Here is a 26,592-nt window from a genome sequence, read left to right on the forward strand (position 1 = left end):
CCCCGAGCGCGCTCCCCACCCTCCCCCCGCCTGGCCCTACGCGGGGCTCCCGGCCCCACTCCCAGGCCTCCCCTCTGGCCCTCCTTGTCGCCGGCAGAGGAGACCCCTCTTCCCTACCCCGCCCGACCCCCGGCCCAGTCCCGGCCCAGTCCCGGCTCCCCGCACTTCCCAGTCCCGGGACGCCCAGGGCCGACCTCCTTGACCTTCCCACGGCCTCCTCCCTTCTGCCCCAAACCCCGGGGGAAACACTTGGGGCACTGGTTGAGACGTGGCTACGGGACTTGGGAGAAGGGAGTGGGCAAGAGGGGCCACATCGCACCCCAGCCTCACTGCCACTTAACAGTGAGCCCGGCACAAGGGAAAAGGGGTGACATCTCCCAGGGAGCGCCCGCATGCCTCTAGTGGGTTGGCATATGCGGGTCCTGATGGGCAGCGAGATTGCCCCAGACCCTAGATAATCGAGCTTCTCTCCCTGCCCCCACTTCTGCCCTTGCAGTCAGCGTCACCGTAGGGGGCAAGCAGTACCTCCTGGGACTCTATGACACGGCCGGACAGGTGAGTGTCTTGGCCCCTGGCCGACACCCCCTTGCATTTCCTCAGTTCAGGGTGGCTGTACGTTTCCTTTGGAGACTGAGATGTCTAGGAGGGAGGGTGTGTCTTCGAGGGGCCCCTGTGGATCAAGTCGATATTTCTTTTTTCAAGTCAGCAAATTAGGAGAAGGAAAAAAACCAACCCAACAACAAACCATCCCAACCCACCCCATGTAAACCCCTGGGCTATGAAAGTTTTTGCCTGTGTGTGCTTTCTGTATGGTGCCTGGTGTGTGGGTCCCAACTCCTGTTGCAAACTGGCAGCGGCCAATCATGCAGCGCCCTTATTTTTAGTTGCAGATGACCAGGTCTCCCCCTCACAGCCTCTGTCTGGGCCCTCATTGGTGAGTGGTCTGCCTGCCTGAGGAGCCTGATTGGTGCAAAATGGCATCATCTAATATGATGGGAAGGCATTTGGTCCTGGTTATGTTTATTACAACATCATTGCACTCTGGGACTCGAGTCCCTGCAAACGTAATTTGTGGTGTTACCAGAGGACCACAGGGAAAAAAAGAAAAGAAACAACAACCATCCAGCCACTCCCTGGGGTAGGGAGGAGGAAGGGTTAGGAGTTCAGTATGAATCTTGGAGGAAGAGCTTTTTTTAAAAAAAAATTTTTTTTTTTTTTAATTTTCCTTTCCTAGGAAGGCCAGGTGACTTTGTCTGGGTTTTCTTTGGGAGAGATTATTGTGCAGAAAGAAAATGCACAGTTCTCCTGGCAGCCTCTGGCTGTTAGCAAATCAGAGGTGGCTCTCTTCTCTGTCTCTGTCTCTGTCCCTCTTCCCAGACCCACTTTTGCTGTGGGGCTGGGATGATTGCGTGTAATGAAGTTTTGCAGACTCCAGGCCTGTGATTAGACATGAAGCCTTGGGCAGAAGTTTCCACGTGTCATGCAGACTTGAGTCTTTGAGGACATGTGAACAGCTGAGGGGCTTAGAGGGTGCTCTGGCGGATGTCCGGTAGTACGGTTTCCTTATCTATACGATGGGTGTCAGAAAATTCCCTGTTCGTGTATTATATGCCAGATGCTTAGCACTGAGTCTGGCACAGTCAGGTAGGTACTCAATAAAGGGGAGCTATTCTTTGTAGCTTTTCTAGATTTGAATTTCAGAATTGTGGTACCAGGTTGGATTCTGAAAATTGTCTTATGGAGGGTGTGTTGATTTGGCTTCTGGTTTCTAAATGCTTAAGCTAGAGGAGCATCTGAGGATAGAGAAACTGTTGGCAGTGCAAGGTGCCAGAGGCTGTCCCATTTCACCAAACCGACCCAAGTCTGTACAACCAGTCCTTAGCTTGCCAGGGCCCCTTTTGGGTGCCCACCTTGTAGCTTTTATTTCTTCTGTCAGAACATATGGAAGGCAAGAGGCAGAACACAGTCCCTTAAGTAAAACCAACTTTTGAGCCGTATGGTTAATAAATAATAGGTTGAAATCGTTGGTTGAAAAGAAGATTGTTTTTTAAATCTCGTCTCTAATTTTAACTTCTCTCACTACCACCTCTTCCCTTTTCTCCTTTAACTTGTCACCATGACCATTCATTTGACCGCGAGCCCTATTCAACAGGATGTGTGTATGTCAGACCTGTTCTGTGCACATTCAAACCCAACTAACATTTACTGAGTTCCTTCTGCGTATCAGGCGTGGGGCGGCCACTGCAAATAGTCTTTTTTCGACAAAACAACCCATGAGCTAAGTGATATTCTGTTTCTGCAGATGGGGAAACTGGGGCTCAGAGAAGCTAGGTAGCTGACCTCAGGTCACACAGCTCCTGACAGGTATTGCTGGGATTAGGACATAGGTCTGAATTTGCCCCAGTTTTGAAGTGGTTATACACTCAGGAAGCCATGGGAGAGGCCGAGATGCCACCTTGGTTGATTGGATTTCTTGTGGGTCTGTAGACAAGGTACCAGGAATCTGGACAGCCATTCTCTGAATGGGGGTCGTGTGCTACCGCTGCAGAGGAGAGAACCCAGATCCAAATGATTACCTGAAGTTGGACCCACTTACAAAACCAGGGCTTCCCATAAGTCCTCATGATTGCTGTGTCCAGTGGAGATTGTAAGATACATACCAAATGGGATCAAACTATTAGTAAGATTCAGATAATACTGTTTTTACCCACTGGTGGGACACCTACTCTGTTGGCCACAATGTGTTTTAGGGCCCCTTGGGGGTCTGGAACTTTTCCTTTTATTTTTATATTTTTAAAGTTTTTATTTATTTATTATGTCGGAGAGAGCAAGAGACAGCACACACACAAGCAGGGGGAGTAGCAGGCAGAGGGAGAGGCAGGCTCCCGGCTGAGCAAGGAGCCAATGCAGGACTTGATCCCTGGACCTGGGATCATGACCTGAGCTGAAGGCAGATGCTTAACCGACTGAGCCACCCAGGCGTCCCTGGAACTTTTCCTTTTAGATCAAAGTTAGTGATAATTCATCTTTTGGCGTTTAGGAGTTTATTATTAATAAGCAATCTTAGCAATGTAATCATCAACGAGGTTATATGAGGAGTGCCCAGTGTATACCTAGCACTGTGCTAAGCACCTGGGGATTACAAAAGAATAAATTTGAGATAGGGATCTGCCATGATAGCATAGATAGAAGTATCTGAACCAGGTATTTGTTCGTGTGTGTTAAATAGGAGATTCCTGTGTTGTTCTTGGTCATTAAGATCTCAGGCCTCTATGAATCAGCATTAGATTAATCTTACGATAACAAAAATGATCAATAAACACATAGACATGCATACACATACATATACATATAGAGAGACATTTTTAAGGCTCACGGACAGCAGAGAGAAGCCCACGGGCTTTAGAACCAAAGAGGCAGGGGCTCAGATCTCCACCTTGCTGTACTAGTCATGTGATTCTGGCTATAGTTAACGTTCATAGTGATCTAGTAAAAACGTGGATAATTCGAAACTATGCTACAGTGTTGTAGACTGGCTTCAGCTGTTCAATGTGTGTAAAAGCAGCTGACAGTGTTCTTCGCTCATAGTAGATGGGTATAAATATTACAAGAAATTATTGTACTGCACTCTGGGCAGTTTTGTTGGGGGAAGGGGGTCACCGGCAGAAGAGAATAGCGTATTATGTCTGGAGTTGATAGAAATTCCACTAGATGCCAGATGCTAGAACCTTCTCACCCAGAAGTATGGAGCCAGCTTGTACTTCAGGATTTCCACAGTCCCGGTCACTGGACCCATGGACGCAGTCCAGTGCTCCCTGCTCTAAATGCCCTGTGGTATTAGATGGTGTCCTTTCTTCATCAGAGCCTGCGTGCCCAGTGACATGAGAGAACCTTAGAAAAACTAGGAGTTCAGTGTACACTTTGAGAAGCAAGTGGGATATGTATGTTTCAGTTGATTCTGCTTTGGGGGGTAAGAAGCACACATAATCTTCCCTCGGAATGTTCACTCACTGTATTTGAATAACAGAAATAGCGCCTCCGTTCCGTGGGAACTTCTGGTCTGCGTGCTTACTCCTGGTCTCCTCTTTGACCCCAGTCAAGTTCAAAGCTATAGGTAACATTAGCCCAATTTACACATCAGGGAACATAAAAGATGACTGTAGTAGATGACCTCTTGGCCTCCAGAGGATGTCGCTTCTCCCTTGGCCTCTGCTGCTGTTGGCAGAGGGAGAGAGGGAGAGAATGAACGAATAGGAATATGAGTGTGCTGGGCAGCTTTTGTCCCCATCACGTGCTCTGCCTGGGCACATCCCTCCTCATGCCTAACACACTTGGCCAAATGGAAGCCCCGCTCTCCTGGCCAAGCCCCCGGGTGGGCCAGGAGTGGCCCTGACGTTTTGACTGCCCAGCATCTCAAAGTGGAAGCTGAGGACAGGAGTGGCTTCCTCCTCCCCGGGGCCTTGTGGAGGGTCTGGCTTCTGGCCTGGGCCTCTGTGGAGCTTCTCCTTTCTCGTGTGCCTCGCAGGACTTCAGCGTAGGCTCTGCAGCGGCAGCCCCGTTGTCCACTCAGGGAGAGATGGGGCAGGCCCTGTTTTCCCTCCTGCCTCTGTGCTGTTTGGAGCTCAGAGGAAGTGGGAAGAGGTCTCGCTGTCTGTGCAGATGAGCGGGTGGGGGGCTGCCTGGTGAGCTGCGGCCTCCACGCTGATCTCTTAATCCTTGGCAGGAAGGCAGAACTTGATATCCTAAAGGGGGAAGGACTGGCACCCAGTTTATCCCAGGTCCCAGAATACCCACACTCAGGGGTGTGTGTGTGTTGGGGGTGCGTTTGGGTTCCCTAAAGTTCCAGATTTAGCCACTGCCTCAGGGCGTGGAAGTCCATATGTATGCTTCTGGGCGTGGTGTGGCTATGTCTGTTGACTTAATCACACACGAGTTCAAGGATGCATACATGAGAGCTATAAATAGCTTTAACTCAGGTGTCCCTGGGGTTGGCTTTTCAGTGACAAGCGAGATCTGTTTCTTACTTGACATAGCCCAGCAGCTGTGGCTGCACTCCAAGCCCTCTGGGGAACCAGGGAAGGACTTTCCCTCCAGAAGGGAATCTCCAGGGGATGCAGCCTTGGAATGCCCCACTTTCTGTGTTTCATGAGGCAGCACCCAAGGGCCTGGTAGAATGGGAAGGGGCCGGGGGAGGGCCAGGGTTGGCCACTCATCAGGCTCCTCCCACCTTCAGGCCGGCATCCTCACGGTACCTATGGAGGTAGACTTTTGCCAGATGAGGAAATTGCAAGTGAGTAGGCTTATGGAAACTAGACAGAGAGGTAATTAGGAAAAAGGTTTTCCTTCCTTTGGAGGGGGCCTGCAGGGCACATCGGTAGGGCTTAGGACACACCCACTCGCAGCCCCACACTGCATCCCCGAAGAGCCCAGAGAGCAGAGTTCGGGAGGAGCCACGGAGTTCCTCCCCAGCACAGCTTCAACAGGTGAGCCGCTGGCACTAAGCATCCTGGTTTCCCTTAGTAACCTACTGTAGATTTGTCGGCTGTGCATTTTCCCTAACCTTTTTAGAAGCTATTTATATCTGCAGCCTGCACCACATTACACAGAGTGCTGTTCCTCCTCTGCATGGGGAAGGTGCATGGCCTTTGTTGGCTCCAAAGCCTCTGCAGTGACCGAATACCCTATGCTCCCCTTATTGTCACTCTGATGTGGGTTTGGGATATGTCAGCTCAGACTGTGGTCCTGCAGTCAGGAGCCCCAGGGTGGGGGCAGTCTGCGTCAGCTGTCATTGGTTTCTTTTTGTGTGCACCTGGGCCCCGTCCCCTCCCTCTGATCTGGCTGGCTCTTCCACATCTGTCATGATTTTCTTGAGGTTTACTGACATACTCTGGGAACCAATGCTTCCCAGCAAGTGTATCAGAGGCGGGTGTTATAGGTGTGCTCAGATCCTATCGTCTCAGCTCTGGTGTGTGTGTGGAGGGGGAGGGCTGTGTGCAGCCACAAGAGGCCTGGACATATGTTGTCATTTCTATGTGTGCCAGGGTATGAAAAGGGTGGGAAGCATTGTTTTACAGCTCATGGGTCAGAGGCCTTTATGGGGAACTGGGTGTTTGTGGTTTTGTTGTGGAATTTGGGGTTTTAGGAGATGAGACCAAGTGGTATTAAAACGAGACAGAACAAAGCAGTGTTGCATGGGGGTATCAGTTTCTAGCAAGGACACGTGTTGGCAGCAGTGGGCACTACCAAGAGGCCTCAGATACAGAATAGCAAGCTGCCGGGAGGAGGGAAGAGAAGAAGATACAAAGAAATAAAACCCAAGACCACACATGTCTTTAAAAACTGAAATCCGGTGAGTGTCAGCTGGATTTCCTTTTGCTCAGAGGGGCTTAGTTTTGCCCTAATTTGGCCAGTGTGGATCAAGGAGCAGCTTTCTTTGCCCTCAGCAGTTTGCTCTTCCTCTTTTAGTTTCTGGCAGGCAGCTGCTTGCAGGAGGAGGCGAGGAGGCGCGGGGAGGCCGGCCAGGGAGGCTGCCCAGGCGGCCGTGGCCGGTTCATGGGAGCTCTCCCGGGGCGCCCCGAGTAGAGTTCTCCCAGATCCACTGCCAGCCGGGCCCTTTGGGGGCCAGTTCTTGCTCTCTCTGAGCTCCGCGAGGACTGACTGTCTTTTTCTCCTCCACAATTCCTGCACTTAGTCTGGTGCCTGGGGCATGGAAGGCATATAACAAATAATTCTCAGACGGAGTTGATTCTCCTTTGGCTGTCAGCTCATTTCTGCTAAAAGGTTAACCCAAGACTAAGGTGATAGCCCTTAGATGATAGCTTCAGGCACAACCCGTTGCTTGGGAAAAAAGCTTTAATAAAATAGAAGTCTCCAAGGGTCAAAAGAATCACGGGCACTGAGGTATGCAGTGGGGGGGTGGTGGAGGGGTCACCCGTGGGCCTGTCCCCCAGTACTTTCTCAGGCTCAGGCCTCTGCGGCTTTCTTTTTCTTTTTCTTTTTCTTTTTAAGATTTTATTTATCTATTTGACAGAGAGAGAGACAGCCAGTGAGAGAGGGAACCACAAGCAGGGGGAGTGGGAGAGGAAGAAGCAGGCTCCCAGCGGAGGAGCCTGATGCGGGGCTTGATCCCAGAACGCCGATATCACGCCCTGAGCCGAAGGCAGACGCTTAACGACTGAGCCACTCAGGCGCCCCCTCTGCAGCTTTCCTGAGGCCTCTCACGCCTAGGTCTCCTGAGGAGGAGGCAGCTGGGCCATGGAAGTGTGGGTTTTGGGTTCCCCAGACCAGCTCTGAATCCCAGCTGCTCTTCTCTGTGGCCGTAAGGCTGTGGGCCAGCCGGCTCCTCCCTCCTTGCACCCCAGGGAGATAATGTCTGCCTCCCAGGGTCGCCGCAAGGATTAGAAATGGCGTCTTAGTCACCCCTCATGGTGGCTGAGAGTGAGGGTCCCGGCCGGAGTTGGAGGCCCACAGCAGTTCCGCTCCGGGGGTGTTGCTGCTGTGTCTGCACTGTGTTCTGTGGGAGCAGACAGGAGGGGTCAGAGGGGCTACACGGCTGGGAAAGCTCATCCTGTGGAACGGAGCACTGCAGGGGCCCCCCCAGAAGAGGGGGCCGGGCTGAACTTTGTGGAAGACGTGGGCTTGCGGGAAGAGGTGGGAGAGAGTAGAGTATACTGTTGGCCGCTGTGTGTCCCCACACTGCCCTGCCAGGGCCCACTTCCCAGCAACGGCCTTCACCTCGTGGAAATTCCGTTTTCTCAGCTGTCTAATGGGGATCGTAGATGTACCTCCTTGAGGAGTCATTGGATCAGGCCAGAGCTTCCCAGCTCTCAGGCTCAAGGCAGCAAGGTAGGGCCTAGGACAGGAACCCGGGCGTGGGCTGTCCCTTCCAGTGGGAGCCATCCCACCTCAGTCACTTCACTGCGGGCCCCTCCACGCCACCGTGTGCAGAACTCATGATCTCTTCTCCCTCCCCGTGAAGTGAGACGGGGGAGCGTCAGATCAAAGGAGGTCACACAGGCAGAGGGTCACAGGGAGCTCATAGTCTGGGTGGGGAGGAAGAGCGTGGGGAGCACAGGCTTAGGGGGGTGCCCCAAATGTATCTGTATGGAGCCCAGATCCTGGTATCAGTGTCGACGTGTGGAGCAGGGCCGATCATTAAATTAGGGAGTGTGTCACCCCATAACTGACAACTTAGTCATTAGAAAGATATTAATCTGGTGCTGTTGCTTGTTGATTTTAATAGAAAGAATAGAAGGGGGGAGGGACTTTATTGTTGTCACTGTCTTCTTTTCAAGTGACTGGTGGGAGTAGAGAACCAGCCGCCTCTCCCTCAATCCCAGACTTGCCAGCTCTGCCCAGACTCAGGGTAGAATCTGGGGTTTAATAATGACACAGTCCCCACTGAGTGGCATTTTTGACAAAGTGCAAAGCATGCTGCGTTTGGTACTTCCCAGAGGCCTCTCACCTGCTCTGTGAGGAAAGGAAGCAAGTGCTGTTTGCCTTCATTTGCGGGGTCAGGGAGGTTAAGTGACGCACCGGTTCCAGGCCTCGGAGCTGGGGAGAGGCGGCAGCAAGCTTCCCTCTCCAAGCCCTGGGTTCTTTAGGTTAAATTACTTGCGCTAATCAGCTCGATGGTGTTCAATGTCTCTTACATCACATGTATTCCGCTGTTGAATGTTTCCTGCGAGAAGTACCTCCCATCGCTTTTCTAGACTGACGAGCTGGTGGAATGGTGCCTGTAGGTGGCTCAGTAGGGGCTGCTGCTGGCACAGCCCCTCGAAACGCCGCCCCCCAGAAGTTAAGGGTGTTTTGTCAATGTGTTCGTTAACCTACACTCCTGCTTAAACAGAGACCTTCCCCTGGGTGGTGCGGGTGCCTGCGTTGCTGGTGAGGGTGTGGAAGCAGCGGGGTGCTGTTTGGGTACAGGGAAGGGGGGACCGAGAAAGTTCTACGTTGACTTCAGCTGACTCTCCTCCAGTGAAGGAGGCAGGACTCCCTTCCCAGCCCTTTGCGTCTTTGCCCTTGTTTTCGGCCTGCTAGCCTTGACTTGACACGGGCTGGCTATCTGGGGGCTGCCGGGCCGGCCAGCTTTGGCCTGCCAAGGTGCCTTTTCTGTCCCCCTAGGGGCTGCCCTAGGCCTCTCTTTCCTCCAAGAGTTCTAATTTAGATGAAAACTGCTTCCAAGTGAAACATTGCCAATCTGTCCCACTTACAACCAAATATGCCCTGCTTACAGCCCAAGACTGCCTCTCCCACCCCTGCTCATTTTGCTCACCTTCCTGAGCTGCCCCACGGACACCAGGTCTGCAGGGACCCCCTTTCCTCCTGCCCCTGCAGTAGCCCCCGTGGCTGTCAGGACTAGACGAAAACATTCATGCAGTCCATCAGCAAACCGTCCCCAAGGACCGCATCTGGTTGGGGACCCGGCTAGGGGCAGGGTTTCCCAGAGGACCGGGCACAGGCCCTGCCCCCAGGAGCTCCCAGTTCAGCGAAGCGGTAGGGCCCGCACCGAGGGACTGGAGGGACAGGAGGGGAGCCGGTGCCTGTTCGCGGGGACCCAGAGGCTGCTCCCGGGAGCTCGGCTCGGTGGGGCTTCTCCAGGTTGATTTGTAGGTGGACAAAGTGCTCAGATTGGATTCTTCCATGTACTCGGTGCTCAGCCAGAGTTTGAACTACTGCCCCGGTTCTCAGATGCGCTCCCCGATCCGAAACCGTCTCCCGGGAACTTGTTAGAAATGCAGTGTCTTAGGCTCCCCCCCAGACCTCCTGAGTCAGAAACTAGGGGACATCTCTGTACAACAGACCCTCCAGGTGATTCTGATGCGGGCTGACACGTCCGAGGCACCGAGTTCGTGAATATTTGTGTACTTACTGTCTCCTCATAGCAAGCCGCCTCCCCTCCGCCCCTCCTGCCGCCACCCCCCCCCCCACCACGTATATACCACACACATGCACGCCACACACACATACACACACCACATTCATGCCTCACATACCACGTATACACCACATAGACACATACCCCCCCCACACCACACACATACACACACACACCACATATACACCCCCCCCACACACAGACACATACCCCCCCACACACCACACACAACACACCTCACACACCACACACATACACACACACACCACATATACACCACACACATACACACACACACTATATACATACACATTGCACACACACACGCCATACACACAACACATAACACACCACACACACATACACACACACTTACCATATGCATACCACACACACACGCACACCTCATACACACACACATCACTTATACACCACACACATGCACACCGCATACACACACCACATACATACACGCATATTATATGCATACACATTGCGCACATATGCTGTACATATAACACATACATATATACACACACATATACCACACACACACCCTTACACACACACACACACACACTGCACACACACATGCTGTACATACAACACACACACACAGACATCACACACATGCACCCCCCTTATGCGCTGTACCTGGAATGCAGGGAACATAATTTATTCACTTTTTAACCCCCACCCCACCAAATACACCTCCACACACCCCATTTCTAGTTCTTTACACATGACTGGGACTTTCCAGATTTGTTGGAATGAATCGAAGCTACCTGCTTAGCTCGTCTGGAGCAGATGGGGCCAAGGGCACTATCAGAAGAAATTTGAAACAGATCTTCCTAAGCTGCCCTTGGCTCCGTTGATGTGCTGTCTGGCCCAGGGCTGTGCACATAGTAGGCCCCACTGGTATTCCTTGATGAGGTCTAAGTGCCAAGGCATTTTTGCTCCTGTGTGTTAAATAGCTAGACAGATCGGGGCCTGGGCCCTGCTCTGTTCACTGTAGCTGAGGTTAGCACTCTGGGTGGTGACAGACCTGCCCCTGAGGACTAGGCCAGTTTGGTTCATGCTACATTAGTTCCAAAGCAACAGATGGGCTATGACGTCCTTTCTTATTAAAACTCCCCAGGCAGGTCACCAGGAGCCATTGGAGGAAGGGCTGTTACTCAAACACGCGTCTCGGCAGTAATTACTCTGGCTGACCGAGGCTTTCTGTGTAAGTGTCCTCTTCCCTTCTCCTGGCCGGCTGACCTCCCTTCCTTCCTTCCTCCTTTCCTCCCTGCCCCCTCTCTCCCTCCTTTCTCTCTCTTTCCCTCCCCTCCCCCGCTCTCTCTCTCTTTTTTTGCAAACTTGGTTCAGTATAGAAAAACCGTCCTCTCTCACATGGCATGGTTGGGATTATAAATGTGTTGGCTCAAAGTATGCCCCCTCTAAGAGCTGCCAATGAGAGAGAACATTTACTCGTCATTGTCCAGTTCAATTAAAATTCCATTTACCCCAGCTTACTTTTCAAAGGGCTGTCCTCCCCAGTGAGCTGCCTCAGGGCTCACATTTATTACCTTAAGGTGTTTCTAGTGGGCTCTGGCTCTGGAGGGATGGGGACGGAGCTGGCTGTGAGGAGCAAGAGGCGAGAGGTGGCAGGGTCCCTGCTTCCTTCAGACCGGGGGTGTGTAAAGGCTGAAACCTTTGTCAGGTCTTTGCCCAGCCTGTGGAAAGTGAGATGATCTTCCTGAGGTTAAGGCACCCTGTGACCTCCTTCCTTCTCTGTGACTCTAGCTGTCTTGCTTTTGAACCCCTTCTTTGAATTTCAATGGAGAAATTGCCTACAGGCCACAGTCTAGCATTTGGTCTCATTCGTGTAGAACTCTTTCGCAGCACCCGGATTATAAGCCCCCGGAGGGGCCCTGCCTGTGGTACACAGCGCTTAGCACGAGGTTGGGGAATCCTCGCAGGAGCTAGGTGAGCGTGGGATTTAGGGGACTCTGTTGGAGAGATTATTATGGAAAGAACCTTTCCAATGAGAGCAGCTCATTTTAAAGGGGATTCTGATCTGTCTGGACATTACTGAAGGTCTTTAAAATCAGACTATAAGCGGTCATTCTAAAGCATTGCCCATTGAAGCGTAATAGAACTCATTTCTTAACTCCTAGAGCCCATTAGCAGAAAGGCTGCCAGGTCTATTTGGATAAAATATTGACCAGGATGCGAACTGTTCCCCAGCAAGTCTGGATCTAGAGAAGTCCTGCCGTGTGTTTTATGTCAGGCGTTCCTCCACAGTGTCCTGTCGCATGCTGTTAAAGGCAGAGGGAGGGGAGGTGAGTGGGCTGACCTGTTCAGCTCGGCCTGGAGAGGAGGGGAGACATCAGTGCTGCCCACTCCTCTGCCGGGGGCTGTGACGTCCTGCTGCCCCAGCTCCCAGAGCTGTGTGGAAGCATCACGGTCTGGGCAAGCTGGTGTTATAAAGTGATTCCTCCGAAATTCCCCGTGGACCAAACCATTGGGTGTGTAAGTTTTACTTCTCTTTCCTTTTCCAAAATTGAGATAGCATTCACCTTCAGTGGATTTTATATATTTACAGAGTTGCACAACCATCACCACTATTTAATTCCAGAACATTCTCATCATCCCCCAAAGAAACCCTATACCCATTAGCAGTCACTGTCCATTCTTCTGTCCCTGCAGCCCCTAGCAACCACTAAACTACTTTCTGTCTCTGCGGACTTGCCTATTCCAGACATTTCATAGAAATGGAATCATGCGATATGCAACCTTTTCTGTCAGCCTTCTTTCACTTGGTGTAATGTTTGCAAAATTCATCCACATTATAGAATGTGTCGGTAGTTCATTCCTTTTTATGGCTGAATAATTCTTGTCTTCCTTTTTATTCCTTTTTGCCAGCCTTCATTACACGGACACTGTGGGAATCAGTGTTTGGGTGCCGAGGCAGAAAGTAAAGCTCTGTTGCGCGTGCACCCCTGCCTCAGAGACGGGTGGAGCTGGTCTCTGTCTCCCCTTCCAGGGTCTGGTTCAATCTGTACCTCTCTGTCCATAGTCCCCCGACCCCCACCCACACCTCTGTATCTTTATTCAACAGATCTAGGAGTATCTGTTAAACACAGTGAGGTGAGGAATAAAGACCCATCAGATAGGAACTTAGAGTCCAGTAGGAAGAGAAGATGTATACAGATGACCAAAGTGCAAGTAGAAATGTGATGTGCAGGAAGGAAGGAAGGAAAGGAAGGAGAGAAAGGGAAACAGTGTGATATGCCGTGAGAAGGTGAAAATGGTAGAACGTGAGGGGTGACATAAAGGTGTCTCAGTGCTTAGCCACTTGCCCAGAGCCTTGCAGGTAGTGGGGCCATTGAGATTCAGAAACATGATCCAGGCACTCACGGATCATTGGGTCCATGGGTGTGATCTGTGTTAACTCATAAGAGATCCAGATATAAATGAGGTCGCCAAAGGATTAATTCACCATGTGGTCTCAGTGGAAAAATAAACCCAAGACATAACCAAAAGCTCGCAAAAAAAGAAGAGCATACAGTAGTCCTCCCCTCCCCCCACCATCCGTGGTTTTGCTTCCCGCAGTTTCAGTTACCCGTGGTCAGCTGCATCCGGAAGCATCCTCCTCTAACATGTGGTCGAAGGGAGGTAGTAGCCTAACGCTACGTCACGGTGCTTACGTCTTCACCTGGCTGTGTCTCATCCCACGGTCATTTTAGCATCTCACAGCATCACAAGAAGAAGGGCAAGTACAGTGCAGTAAGGTATTTTCAGAGAGAGAGAGACCGCTTCACATAACTTTCATTATAGTATATTGTTTTATTATTGTTGTTGTTAATTTCTTACTCTACCTAATTTATAAATAAACTTTCTCAGAGGTATGTGTGTACAGGTCTAGTATAGGGGTCAGTCCTATCTGCAGTTTCCGGCATCCACTGGGGGTCTTGGAATGTATCCCCATGGATAAAGCCAGTGAACATACAATACGCAGAGATAGGCAAATAAAACCTTTTTATTGTACCTATCAGGTTGGGCGAGATGGGAAAAATTGATACCCAGGAGTTCGGGAAGCTGATGCTGTGCACCACCATTGGGAGTAAAAACGGACGCAAACTGTTGAGGGTTAATTTGGCAAAGATCATTTCCGTGATCCATTTCTACAAATTTACACCAAGGAACCAATCAGAGTACACAGAGATTTACATAAAACTATTTCTTTTCACAGCGATTTTTTAAATAGTGATATATTGTAAACACATCAATGCCTAGTAAAAAGCCATTTGTTAAATGACAGCGTGATGAGTATCAGGATAATCACAGACATTAAAAACTGCTCTCAAGGGGCGCCTGGGTGGCTCAGTCAGTTAAGCACCCGACTCTCGGTTTCGGTTCAGGTCATGATCTTGCGATCGTGGAATCAAGCCCCGCATCAGGCTCCGTGCTCGGGGAGGGGAGTCGGCTTCGGATTCTCTCTCTCCCTCTCCCTCCTTCTCACTCACTCTCTCTCTCAAATAAATAAATCTTTTTTTAAAAATCCTGCTTTCAACAAATATTTAAAGATAGAGAAAAGGCTAATGATGCGTTATGTGTATAAAAGCAGGGATCAGAACTGTATATATACATATATGGCAGGATTACAACTTTGAAAAATACCCATAGATGTCATATGTGAAGAAAAAAATTGGAACAAAACTGTCAGAATGTTCGTGTTTGGCTCTAGGTGGTGATATTGAATATATTTAGAAATTTACTTCTTTATACTTTATTGTTTCCCTCCAATTTTTAAAGTCATTTCATTTTTATTAAAGTTATACAGGCCCACAGCAGTTCTATGAGAACCTATTATGGAGAAACAAAAGATCCTTCTCCATTTCCCCTACAGAAAAGCCATTTCCGGCTCTGATTTAAACCCTTAACTGTTTATTTTGGTAAAAAAATACCCTCTTTTGACTTCACGCCATGAATGATGAGACTTCAGCTCTTGCATATATGCCTTCCATTTCCCATCCACCCTTTCACCGTGGCTAGACGGTAATTTCTGTTCGATCACTGATCGACGTTTACGTTTTTGTCACTATGTCAGCACAGTCGAGCCATGTGGTGTACTATAATGACTCTTCCCTTTTGTACCACTCTTTGTTCCCTGGAATTAGTTATACTGCCTCTTGTCTTGCTTTTTTCACCTCATGTTTCACTGTTTCACCCTAAACTTGCCTTTCATGCAATCAGACATACCCGATATTCTACCATTTCTTCTCGGAGGCATCCCTCCTGAGTCTTCTGATGTGCTCCAGTATGGGCTGGTTGCCTCCAGCCTGCTGCACAGGTTGGGATTTCCCTTCATCATTATGGGATTCCCGTGGGCTCTGTCTCTTGGATTAGATCCCTGTTTTTATTTTTCATGCCTTCTTGGTTTATTCCCTCATTCTGCAGGAGCATATGTTTCATTAGTTTCCTGAGAAAAGATGCATTGTAGGCAAAACTTTGGACACCTGGTATTTTTGAAAATGTTTTTATTTCCTTCAGACCTACTTGACACTTTGAAAATTGACAGGAAACCTTTTTTCCCCTCTTAGCATTTTGAAGGCATCATTATCTTCTAGCTTCAATATATGCTGTTGAAAAGTCTGATACCAATCTGATCCTTGATTTCCTATCAAGAACTTGGATTTCTTCTCTGGAAATGTTTAGGACCTGCCATTTACCCTCCTGAAATTTCACAATCATGGGTTTTGGGGTAGGGTCTTTCGTGGACCATTTCAATGTGGAAACTCATGTCTTTAAGTTCTGAGACATTTTCTTGGTTTATTTCTTTGATCTCTTCATTTCCAGTTAACCTTTTCTGTTACACTAGAATTCCCAGTATTTAAACGTTGGAGTTCTTGGGCTGGTCGTCTAATTTTTTTTTAATATTTGTTCCCTCTCTGTTTTTGCTCTATTTTGGGGAGAGTTCCTCAGTTTTGTCATCCACCCCTTCTATTATTTCTTTAAATGTGATTTTCTTTTTAATTTTTAAGAGTCTTTTCCTGTTCTTTAGGTGTCCCCCCTGCCCTTTGGCATCTTCTAAGTCTGGTTTGTTTTGCTTTTTTGATTGAGTGTCTTCTCTAATTTCTCTGAGGATATTAATGATAGTTATTCGAAGCTTTTGTCTCCCCGCATAGTATCACATTTTGATCTGTCTTTCGTGATCATTCCTCAGAGATCCACTCATTTTTATGAGGGTGGCACTGGGGCCTGTGGGAAGCTCTGTATGAGTGAAGCTGGCTGACTTGGGTCCTTACTGAAGGTCAGGATTTCCCCACCTCAGCACTCTCGATATTTTGGGCTGGAAAATTCTTTGTTGTGGGGAGCTGTCCTGTGTATTGTAGGATGTTTCATAGCACCCCTGGCCTCTTCCCACTAGGTGGGTGCCTGTAGCACCCCTAGTCCTGTCACGGCAATCAAAAATGTCCCTAGACATTACCAAATGTTCCCCTGGGGCAACATCACCCCTCACTACCCCTGGCACCGCCAGTGGAGAACCATTGCTAGAGGTGGTCTGTCGGGGCCTTTTCATTGGGGAATCTTTAACATCAGACTTTGGCCTCTCCCCTTGGGCTACTCATATTCCTTAGAAAAGACTCTTCCACCCTCCTGTCTGAGGGGTTCATGCACGGCTGCCACTGTTCCGGGAGGTGAGTGCAGGGAGCAGAGGAGGGGTCTTAATTTTTTAGCATGTGTCCTGACCTTGTGTCCTCCCATCCAGGGAACCCTCTGTGTTCTACCCTTTCCAGACACTGACTACCCCTGCCTTTTGTCAGGGTTGGGAGAATGCTGACCAGGACAGAGCATGCAATCTGAGATTTAACTGCTGCGTAAGCAGACTCACTTCATCCCCTCGTTTGGGGCTCCAGGTTCAGTCCGCCTGCAGAGAATAGGCCGCTGAGTTCCCACACCTTCGGGGGTTCTGTCTGTACATTGGGTGCTTCCTACTTTCCCCTCATTGCCGCCCCCCTGCGTCTGCTACGTCAATTCCCATTCATTCTTCTACCTCCCAGCTTCTAGAATTGTTTTGCTCTTGTCTCCTTTTCTATTTGCTTTGTCTCTGTGGTTTTATGCCTTTTTTTTTTTTAATTACCATAATGTTAGAGGATTTTGGAGCAGTCAGAGATAAATGCACGTGTTCAGTTGGCTGGGATTTAACTAAAGTCATCCCGGTTTTTTTATATAACTAGAAAACATACACATGAAGAACCAAGTTATAGTGATGGATAGTCTTTGCGGTGCCTGCTATCCGATGTAGCTTTCCTTAGCATCAAGGGACTTGGGAAAATGAATTCAGAAGAGGCTTGCTTGGGATGGAGGCTTTGGAGCACCCAGAATTAGAAATCTTAGAGGGAATTTATATTTTATCTGGGTCCTGGAACCCTGTGATGAACTTTTCCTTCCACACGAGACCGTGGCCTTCTAGTGACTGTGATCTCTATGCCCACCACAGCCAGGGTCTTACCGTCGGCAGGGCTAGGTGGACACTGATGTTCTAATTATGCATTTTCTCCTCTGCTAGACTCTGTGTAGAGTCTGTATAGACCACGGCTTTTCAGTTAACCTCTTTTTCAGCCAGGCCAAAACATACTGTATTAGGTTACAGGTTTCCTTAGTTACATTCCAGTCCCCTTGATTAGATTTGGGTGTTTTCCAGTGTGACCCACGTTGCAGACGACTAATAACAGTTACGGTGTGATTTTCATTAATCTAATTGTCAAAATGTAGCCTCATGTCCGATTATTGGGGTGTCCTACCAGAGTTCCCCTTGATCTGTTCACGACATCTACAGGTATAAATGACAGTGGGAAGCGGGCAGGAGCACTTCCAGCCCTGGGGACGGGCAGTTTTCTTAGGGGAGAAGATGGCACATGTGAATGGGTTTGGGGTGAGGAGGGGACACAGGTAGGACAAGGTATCCCAGGCCAAGAGAAAACACAGAAGGAGACGCACGGGAGAGAAGCAGACTGCCTCCATTGGGTGGCCACCAGGGAAGCTGCTAGACATGAGTTAGGGAGGGAATTTGATGTCAGCTGTGGCTAGCCTCCAACACCAGGCTAAAGGGCTTGACTTTTGAAGGGGTGCCGTGGGGGGCCAGGGAAGCCTTCTGAAGGTCTATGCCACAGTGGGAGACTAATAGAGAAATATTAGGTCATGTGGATTTTTCCATGCAGTCTTTTCTAGTCCTCAAGGGCGGACGAATCGTCTCCCCTCTGAGTTCCTGTGCCACTTAGCACATGCGTCTCCTGTCATTAATTTTGTGCCTACATTTGAGGCCTTTTTGGACTTGTTGATCCCATTTGGCCACAACAATGACCTTATGTGGTAGGTGATACTACCCTACTGTCCCGCCTTTTTTTTTTTTTAATGGATGAGAAAACAGACCCAGAAACACTGAACTCCTACAAGTTACAACCACAGCCCCTGAGCGGCAATGCTGGACCTCAGACCAGGCTGTGTGGCTGCACGTCTGTAATTCAGTCTTCCAGGGCATTCCCCCTGCCCACTGCCAGTGTCTTACTAGACCGCCTAAGTCAGCTGGTGCCTCCCTGAAGGGAGAGGTGTGCTGTGTGATTTTCCAGGCAGCACAGGACACACACAGTGAAGGGGTTGACCAGCCAGACTGGGGGCTCCGACAGGACTCACCTTAGTGGGGAGCACCGGGTGAGCTCGGAGCAGGGCACCGCGCAGGCCCCTGTGCAATCTGGCCAGACCAGACCGTAGGGCCCACATCTCTAAGACTGAGAACCGCACTCTCCCCTGCCCCCACCGGCCACCCCCGACCCACCCGCCGGCCCCACCACTTCACCTCGTGCCCTGGGCGCTGCTGCTGTCCTCAGTGCCAGGGAGGGCGGGGTCACAGTACCCGTCCCCCCTGCTGCCTCCAAGGGTCCCGTGAGGATACATGAAAGAGAATGGACACCTGAAACCACAGGAATGACCACGTATCTGGTGCTTTTCTCCCCGAGTTTCGTTGTTGCCAGCTTCCCGGTCGCCCTGGAGTGCTCTGTCTCTTTGATTTCGCTTCCCCGGCTCTAAGTTTGCTTCCGCACATGTCCCAGCTCCCCAGCCAGGCTCTGTACAGTGGGAGCGCCTGCTTCTGGATTGGCCGAGCCTCTCGGAACACGTGGGGTTGCTGGTGCAAATGTGTGTCCAGTTACCATTTCATAGCCCGCCACTGAAAACTGTCCGTGGTTGCGAGGCCACGGCCGCCGTGCCACAGTCCACGTGCAATACAATTTCGGTAAAATGCCTGACTTCGGTCCTTGCCTGCCACAAATATAGGCATTTATGAAACCAGCAACAGTTCTCAGTGTGCTTTTCGCAAAGTCGATTCACCGTCAGCCTTCCTTTGCCACCTGTTTATTCCTCTGCCCCAAACTGGCTGAAACTGAGTGGAGAAGGAGCCCCACGGGCATGGTCATAAGCCAGCAGCCCCCGTTTCCGCCAAGAGCCTTTCCTACTGTATGTAGCTCATTCTCATTCAGTCTTCCCAAAGCTTGGTCCATTTTGTAGAGAAAGGAAAGAAGTGGGAAATAACTTGCCCAAGGCCACACAGCTGGTAAGCCTGTGATTCAGAGATTGAGAAAGTCTGTGTCCAAAGCCTCTGCTCTACAGCCTGGTCAAAACAAAGGGGCCAGGTGGGGCCTAAAGCAGTTGTCAGGCTGGCATTCCTGCCTCACTTCCGCTCCACCCTCCCGGGCCTCTGGACTCGGGATAAGCTTCTCTGAGCCTCGGCTTCCTCCTCTGTTAAGTGGGAGCTGCCTATCTCAGAGACTAACGGTGCAGGGTCAGTGGGAGAGCTGGAGTTGGCGTGAAAGCCAGAGCAAGCTGCTCTTCTTGGGGCTGGGAAGTCAAATAAGGCTGGAGTCAGGCGGTTCGGTTATGTGCTACGGGACTGGGCCTGGGCCTGGGCCTGGAAGATCTCTGTTGGGAGCCTTCTGTAGTCCAGAGCTGGAGGGGGACAGATGAAGGAAGTGATGCAGAACAGTAAAGTGGGGGGTAAGCCATGCTCCACACGGTGGAAGAGAGTAGTGGAGATCTAACTCAGGCCCTGAGCCTTGGGTGTTTCTGCCCTGTGCAGCACCTCCCTGAATTTCAAAGAAATCTCTGTGAGAGTGTGTGTGTGCACGTGTGCGGTTGGCACAAGGGCCCCGCTTTGCACATTTGTGGACCTGTGTGTTTTTCTGAAATTGCAGTGAAATTGACACACATAAATGTAATCATCTTAAAAGTGTACAATCCAGTGGCATTTAGTACATTCACAGTGTTGTGCAAGCAGCACCTCGATCTAGTGGCAAAACTGCTCATCGCCCCAACATAACCTGTGTGTGTTGTTTAAAGGGTCTGTACCGTGAACGTGTATTTGTGAACCACATTAGGTTGTCCTGACTTTCACTGCCCGCCCAGAAGCGTTCCTCGTCTCAGATGGCAGAGCGCCGTATGCTTGGCCAAGGAGTGTGGTCCAAGTACTCAGATTCCAAGTTAGTCATGGTTTCACTCCTCCGTGAAGTTTGGCTGCCTCATTCTGGACATAGAGAAAACCAGCATTTCAGGCCTCATCAGAGTGCAATTCCTGGGGTCTTCCCTTGCTGCTTGGCTGCTTGTCTTCGAGTACATTAAACGCCCAGGAGTAAGTATTTATGTCAGTGAGTGTCTTCACGCTTTGTAACTGTCTTCAAAGGCAGAGAAAGGCAGGTGTTAGTCCACAGCCGAGGAAGCTGGTGTTTCCCCTGGATTTGGCTCGTCAGTAACTCCTAGCTCTGTGTGGGCTATCTGTGCTTCACGTGTGGTCCCCCCAGCCCCCGCTGTTGAGGGCTGCCCCCCCCACAGTGTCTATCCTGGTACTCACACATGCCTCCCTCTGTGTGGCTAGTGCCGGGGTAGCACTACTCCCGTGGGATTCCGGGACCACAGCACTGGCTGATGCAGAGGGGAGTCCCCACACAGTCTCCAGGAGCGGCAGAGATGGGGCCAGTGAGTGGCAAATCTTTATATACTGATGGGGGTGCATGGGAGGAGGGAACGAAAGAGAAGAGGAGCAGCAGGAGAAGACGGAGGAGGGGGTAGCTACCTTGGATAATCTAGAGAATACTTCATTCTCATCGGACTTCTTAGGTCCCGCACCCATCCAAGCACCAATGACTATGACCCTGGGGGCGGGGAATGAGCCCCTCGGAAAATCCAGGGGCTGCTTCATTCTGAATGGACAGCCTAGGTCAGGTGCCCACCCAGGAACCAATGGGTTTGAGCAGACAGTGGCGAATGAAACTCCATGACGGGCTTAGTCTAACCAGGAATTCTTTTAGCTAAGTACAGACTCAGAGTCCCTGGAGGCCCACGTCAGGTGTGGAGGAGAGATGGGCCTGCACTAAATCAGTTTCGGAAGGGAGCAAGCAGAAGGTTGCTGGGTAGACAGTCAACACTCTCCCCTTACCCAGGTGACACAAATGTCCAGACAACAAAGGAAAGGCGGTGAAGAGCAGTAGCAGGAGCTAAACACGCTGAAAGTGTCTCAGTCTGAGGCTCGACCACTTCAGAGCCCCCGTGGTTCGGGCGGGTGGTTGGACCCCTCGGTGCATCGCAGGAAAATCACCCTGATCGCGGGATGTGGTTTGATTCTTGGGTGAAGGCGGTGACGGCAATGTGAGTAATTAGCCCCTTGCGGGAGAAATCGGACATGTGATCCCCCTTCCCCAGCTTTGTGCCAGCCCAGTGCAAGCGGGATCTTCACCTTCCCACCTTCCCACTCATCGCCCTCGTTCATTCAGCGAGAATTTGATAAGCCGCTACACTGTAAGCGAGCCTTCGAACTGTCCCCTGCCCTCAGGGGAGCTGTGGAGGCTAGAGATAAGAAGAGAGGCAGTCCAGTTCCAGCACAGCCTAAGGTATGAGATGGCAGGAGGGGCCCAGGCTACCGAGGAAGCAAGGAGCGGTGGGTGCTTCATCAGAATTTCGGGTTCAGAGAAGGTTTGTTGGATGCAGAGATTTTGAGACCAAAGCCTGGAAGTTGAGTAGAAGCCGCCCAGGTAAAGAAGTTTGGGAGGGGAAGGACAGTGAGGGGCTGGGCAAGGGGCTGTCTTGCTGGGTATCAGGGATATCTTGGGGTCTGGCTCAGGCCTGGTTGGGTGCCGATATCTTTTACTGATACAGCGGACACAGGAGTTGCACATTTGAGGGAGAAGAAATGATTGTAGTGCAGAATGTCGAATTTGGGATGCTTCTAAATCAGCCAAATGGAAGCATCTAGAGCTGGGTCTGGCACTCAGAAGGCCAGAGAGCCCCTCCACATACACTTTTCTGACCGGGTACTTGACATCTCAAGCTTAACACGTCCAACACTGGCCTCTTGAGTTTTCTCCCTCATGGGCTTTTCCACCCATAGGCTTTGTTGTCCCTGTCCAAGACATTAGCCATCCATCCGGCAGCACAGGCTGAACCCTGGATTCTACCAGAGACCTCCCCGACCTTCAGCCCCACATCCAGCCCTTCACCCAAGCCTGAGTCCACTTCCAGGGTAGATCTAGAACCCCCCATTTCTCTAGCTGTCGGCCACTACCTCTTGGTCCATGCTACCATCTTCTCTCACCTGAATTACTGTAATGGCCTTTCTCCAGCTCTCCGGTCCACCTCTAATTCAGTCTCCACAAAGCAACCTGAGTTGCCTTTTTAAGAAAACAAATGACATGACTTTTTTCCCCCCTGAATCTTTCCATAACTTTCCATTGCAGTAGCTCTAATGAGCCGGGGTGGCTCCCTCTCCAACCCTGTCTTGTCTGTCACTCTGGCCTTTTCCCAGGACCTCAGTTGTCTGGCAGGGTGTTTCTGCCTCAGGCCTTTTGCACATACTGTCCTGAATCTGGCTTCTTAAACTGCGCCTCCCCGCCCCCCCGCCATCAGCTCTCAGGTTTGATGTGTTTCCCTCCAAGTGGTCTTTCCTGACCGCCCCCCCCCAGCCTGAATCTGGCCTCCCTGGTTGTTCTTTCTCCAAGTACCTGGCTCTTGTGCCTCAGAGCAACTATCCCAATTTGCATTTCTCATCAGTTGGGTCTCATTTTGTTAAATGCCCGGCTCAGTGCCTCCACTGAATCAGACCCATCTCCCCTCTTTATAACAAATGTGTCTCCGTTCCTCATCCTCAAATGAAATCTACAGGCGGTGTTTTCTGTACACACCACTTGAAATCAGTGTGACATCTTACGCTATGAAGGAGAATAAAAAGGAAAGTGATTCACAATAAAAATATTTCAGTGTTAAATTCGTAAGTTCCCAGGGCTAAGTGCTCCACAGATCACAATAAAGTAGTCAGATGCCTACACCTACAGGTGGAATGACCGTGAATGCCCCGCTCCCCAGGTTGACGAGTGTAATTGCGTTTTACTGGCAGTTGCACGCTGAGAGCGATATTGCTAGTGGTGTGCCGTTTTCTACAATGGTCAGCAACTCCTATAATGTTTTGAGCAAAATAAAGTACAAGTCTACCTTTCTTTTTCAGTTTGCACTGAAATTACCTTCCTAGAAAATTCATGAAAACCGTGCAACAAATACTTTGTGCTTTTATCTACAACAGAGTTAGGCCCTAGATTCGGGTAATTCTGAAAGGGTCTTTCACGTTCATCAATGCCTGGCAGCACACTCGCCAATCCTGTGGGACCTGGGACCCTTTCTCATTACGCAGGTTATGGATCACGCTGGCTCCCATCCCTAAAGGCCCGTAGAGGTCCCCCATTCATGTTGACAATAGAAACACCCCCACATCAAAAGCTCCCCTGACCCAACGTGGAGCAGTAGTGCCCGAGCTGAGGGGCACTTGCCTTCCCTCCGTTATCCTGCGAGCTCATGAGGCCCGAGTCCGTGTCTGTTTTTCGCCGTAGGCTACCCAGTGCCCAGCACCTTCCTGCTGGGTACTTGGTCGGGCAAATGAATGAGCAAGTATCCCACCTCCATGCAATTTGGGCCAAGGAAACCTGAAAAGGAGTATCCTGCATGGAAGCGTGCCCCGACCTTTACCTTCTTTCTGCACGCATTAGGCCAGCCGACCTCTGTCTCTGGGAAAGAGACGTGTCATCATAGCTGCAGACGATGTGGAATTTCGGCTCTAAATCCTTTACAACAAGGGAAGTCATCTCACTGCGCACAAAAGAAACCGCACCGCTCTGAAGTTGTGATGTGTCTTTTTTTGGAAAGCCAGGCGTGTGTGTTGAAGAGCTCAAAACACTTGACCAGCTCGCTCATTTATCTTCACATGTGTAGGCTATATTTATTCTCCCGTCACAGATGGGGAAATGCAGCTCGCCGAAGGGCCATATTTAGCTAAGACTTGATCCTCTGCCTCGTGGGGTCAGTGCAGATAAAACAGAATCCTGAAGCTTGATTTTTAGCCAGCAGTTGAAACCTCCTCCCACATTACATTTGTGACTGGGGCTGCTGCCCCCGAGGGCGAGAAGCGTTGGGCTGAGTATCTTGAACCGTGGGATGTGGCCATCCAGTGCAGGCCTCTCCCTTGGGAGGGGAGGAAGTGTTGGTTCGCAAGGATGGGGTCAGACAGAGCACTGTCTTTCCGCTACCCCACGCCTCATTTTCTCTCCTCTTTTTCCAGCCCATCTGAACAGGACTCAGGATCAGTCAGGCGGTCAAAAGGGAGGTAGGGATGGAACACAGAACAGAGATCCGGTTCACTAGCTCTCAAATAATCGTAAAATTAATTGGAAGACTGACTTATTATGAACCAAAATACACGAAGATGACAGTTGTCAAAAGTTAGAAGCTAAACCCCTCAATTTTAAGGATTTTTTTACTAATAGCTTCTCAGGCCAGTGACCTATAAATACCATTTCATGACCGAACTAAAGATCAAAAAATACTACTAATAAAGCCAAATATTTGGAGACCTTTGGAAAACATTGACCTCTCAGGAATTTATAGCCCTTTAACAAAATTCTCTCTCCTCCCCCAGTGCCCTTTAGTTTAAGGAGAGGGTGGGCAAATCCAATAAACTCATCACCGATGCTTGTTGAACCAATTTAACAAAACGCTCCCCAAAGGGACCCAACCCAGCTTCCTTGAAAAACGGAGTTATTTTTAAGGGGCAGGGGTTGGGGGGACTGAAAAAGTGGTGTTTTCATTTCATTGAGTTAAATGCAAAAGGAACTCAAAAGGTGACCCAAAAACCACACAAAGGAGACGGGGCTTCACAGACTAGTATTATGGAGAATTACCGCAGAAGTGGTTATAAGTTGAATTTTCAACAAAACACTTTTCATCTTCAGAAGCTAGCTGCCGTGCACGTGGCCTCTCGGCTTCGGGAGAGCACCCTTTGCGGGTTGGAGTGTTCCCAGAGCCGTGCCTGATACCTATTTTGGGCTTCTTACTAGAAACAGAGGTTCGGCTAGAGATTACTACTGTGCACTTTGGAAGTGACAGAGTGGCCCCTTCCCGTTCCACAAGTCACCGGTCGCAAGGGCCATTCTTACTTGGTCGTCTTAACGTTTCATCTGTCTCCTAAAGGAGTCAGACAGTGTTTTAGACTTCGGACACCTGGGGCTTGTCTGTTAAAGAATTATTTGCTGTGGTCTCACTTTTTCTCACGATAGGTTGTGACAGAGGAAGACTCTTGTAGGTTTTGATAAATGACTGTTTCCTAGATCGAACTAACATCCTGGATGCCTTGGCAGGGTAATACATTCTCAGAGCACTTGATAGCCTTCAGAGCATTTGTCCCTGACATTCTCCCAGTGTGTGCACAGAGACACTAAGCCTCTAAGAGAGAAGTGAGTCGACCAAAGCCACGTGGCTGGCGGGTCGTGTCTGTGCCAGTCCTTCGCATTTGGTAAGGCACGACTCGAAGCCGCCTCTTCTGAGTCTTGTCTTAGCATCGCCTCGTTTCTGTAACTCTTAGTATTTACCCCGTTCTGACTTGGGATGAAGTGTCCGCCCACGTTTGTCTCCCTTACCGTGAGCCCCTCTGAGCAGAGACTGTTAGAAATGTTTGTGTCTCTCTCCACCTATCAGATTCTTCCTCTTCGTTGCTGGATTTCTGCGTGTGGCCACACCAGCACCCCGGTGTCGTCTTCTAGGCTGTGGCCTTGAGGTCCAGAAAGCCCCGGTGAGGCCCACAGGCCTGTTGTGCACGCCACTGCCCATGGGAGCTTGTTGCCTTTTTTTTGACATACAGCTACGAGAGAGCTTTGCACATGTAATAAGGTGTTTTACAAATCAGATATGATCTGAATCTTGTCCTCATTGCCCTGATGATTGCACTTAGCACCATTGTGGGCACACAGTAGGTGCTTATTAATGTTTCTTGGCTGGAGCATTTATATATTCCACCTGCTCTAGTTTATACGTTTCTTTCTTAATCGTATATGACTATCTTTTTTTTTTCTAAGATTTTATTTTTAAGTAATCTCTACCCCCAACGTGGGGCTTGAACTCACAACCCTGAGATCAAGTGTCGCATGCTCCACTGACTGAGCCCGCCGGGCGCCCTATGACTATCGTTGTCTATGTATACATCCTGAATTCCCAACAGAACTCCTAGCTCCAGAGGGGACCGTCATTCCTTTCTGTGTGTGTGTCCTTGGAACATCTCCCATGCGCTCTGGGCTCCGTGCATCTTGGCTGATTGAGTGAAGGGATCAGCGTGTGGTAGCCCGCCAGCTAACGAGCACGGCCGGGCC

General features: G+C 50.1%; 1 protein-coding gene across 1 annotated transcript in view; it reads left to right on the plus strand.

The window, feature by feature from the left end:
- RHOQ (ras homolog family member Q) overlaps positions 1-26,592 on the plus strand; it is a 49,465-nt gene that overhangs the window by 10,688 nt on the left and 12,185 nt on the right. The window contains exon 3 of the mRNA XM_019793495.2: positions 434-555. Coding sequence (XP_019649054.1) covers positions 434-555 — 122 coding nt within the window. The remainder of the gene's footprint in view (positions 1-433; positions 556-26,592) is intronic.

The sequence above is a fragment of the Ailuropoda melanoleuca genome, chromosome 4 (genome assembly GCF_002007445.2).
Source record: "Ailuropoda melanoleuca isolate Jingjing chromosome 4, ASM200744v2, whole genome shotgun sequence".
NCBI lineage: Eukaryota > Metazoa > Chordata > Mammalia > Carnivora > Ursidae > Ailuropoda > Ailuropoda melanoleuca.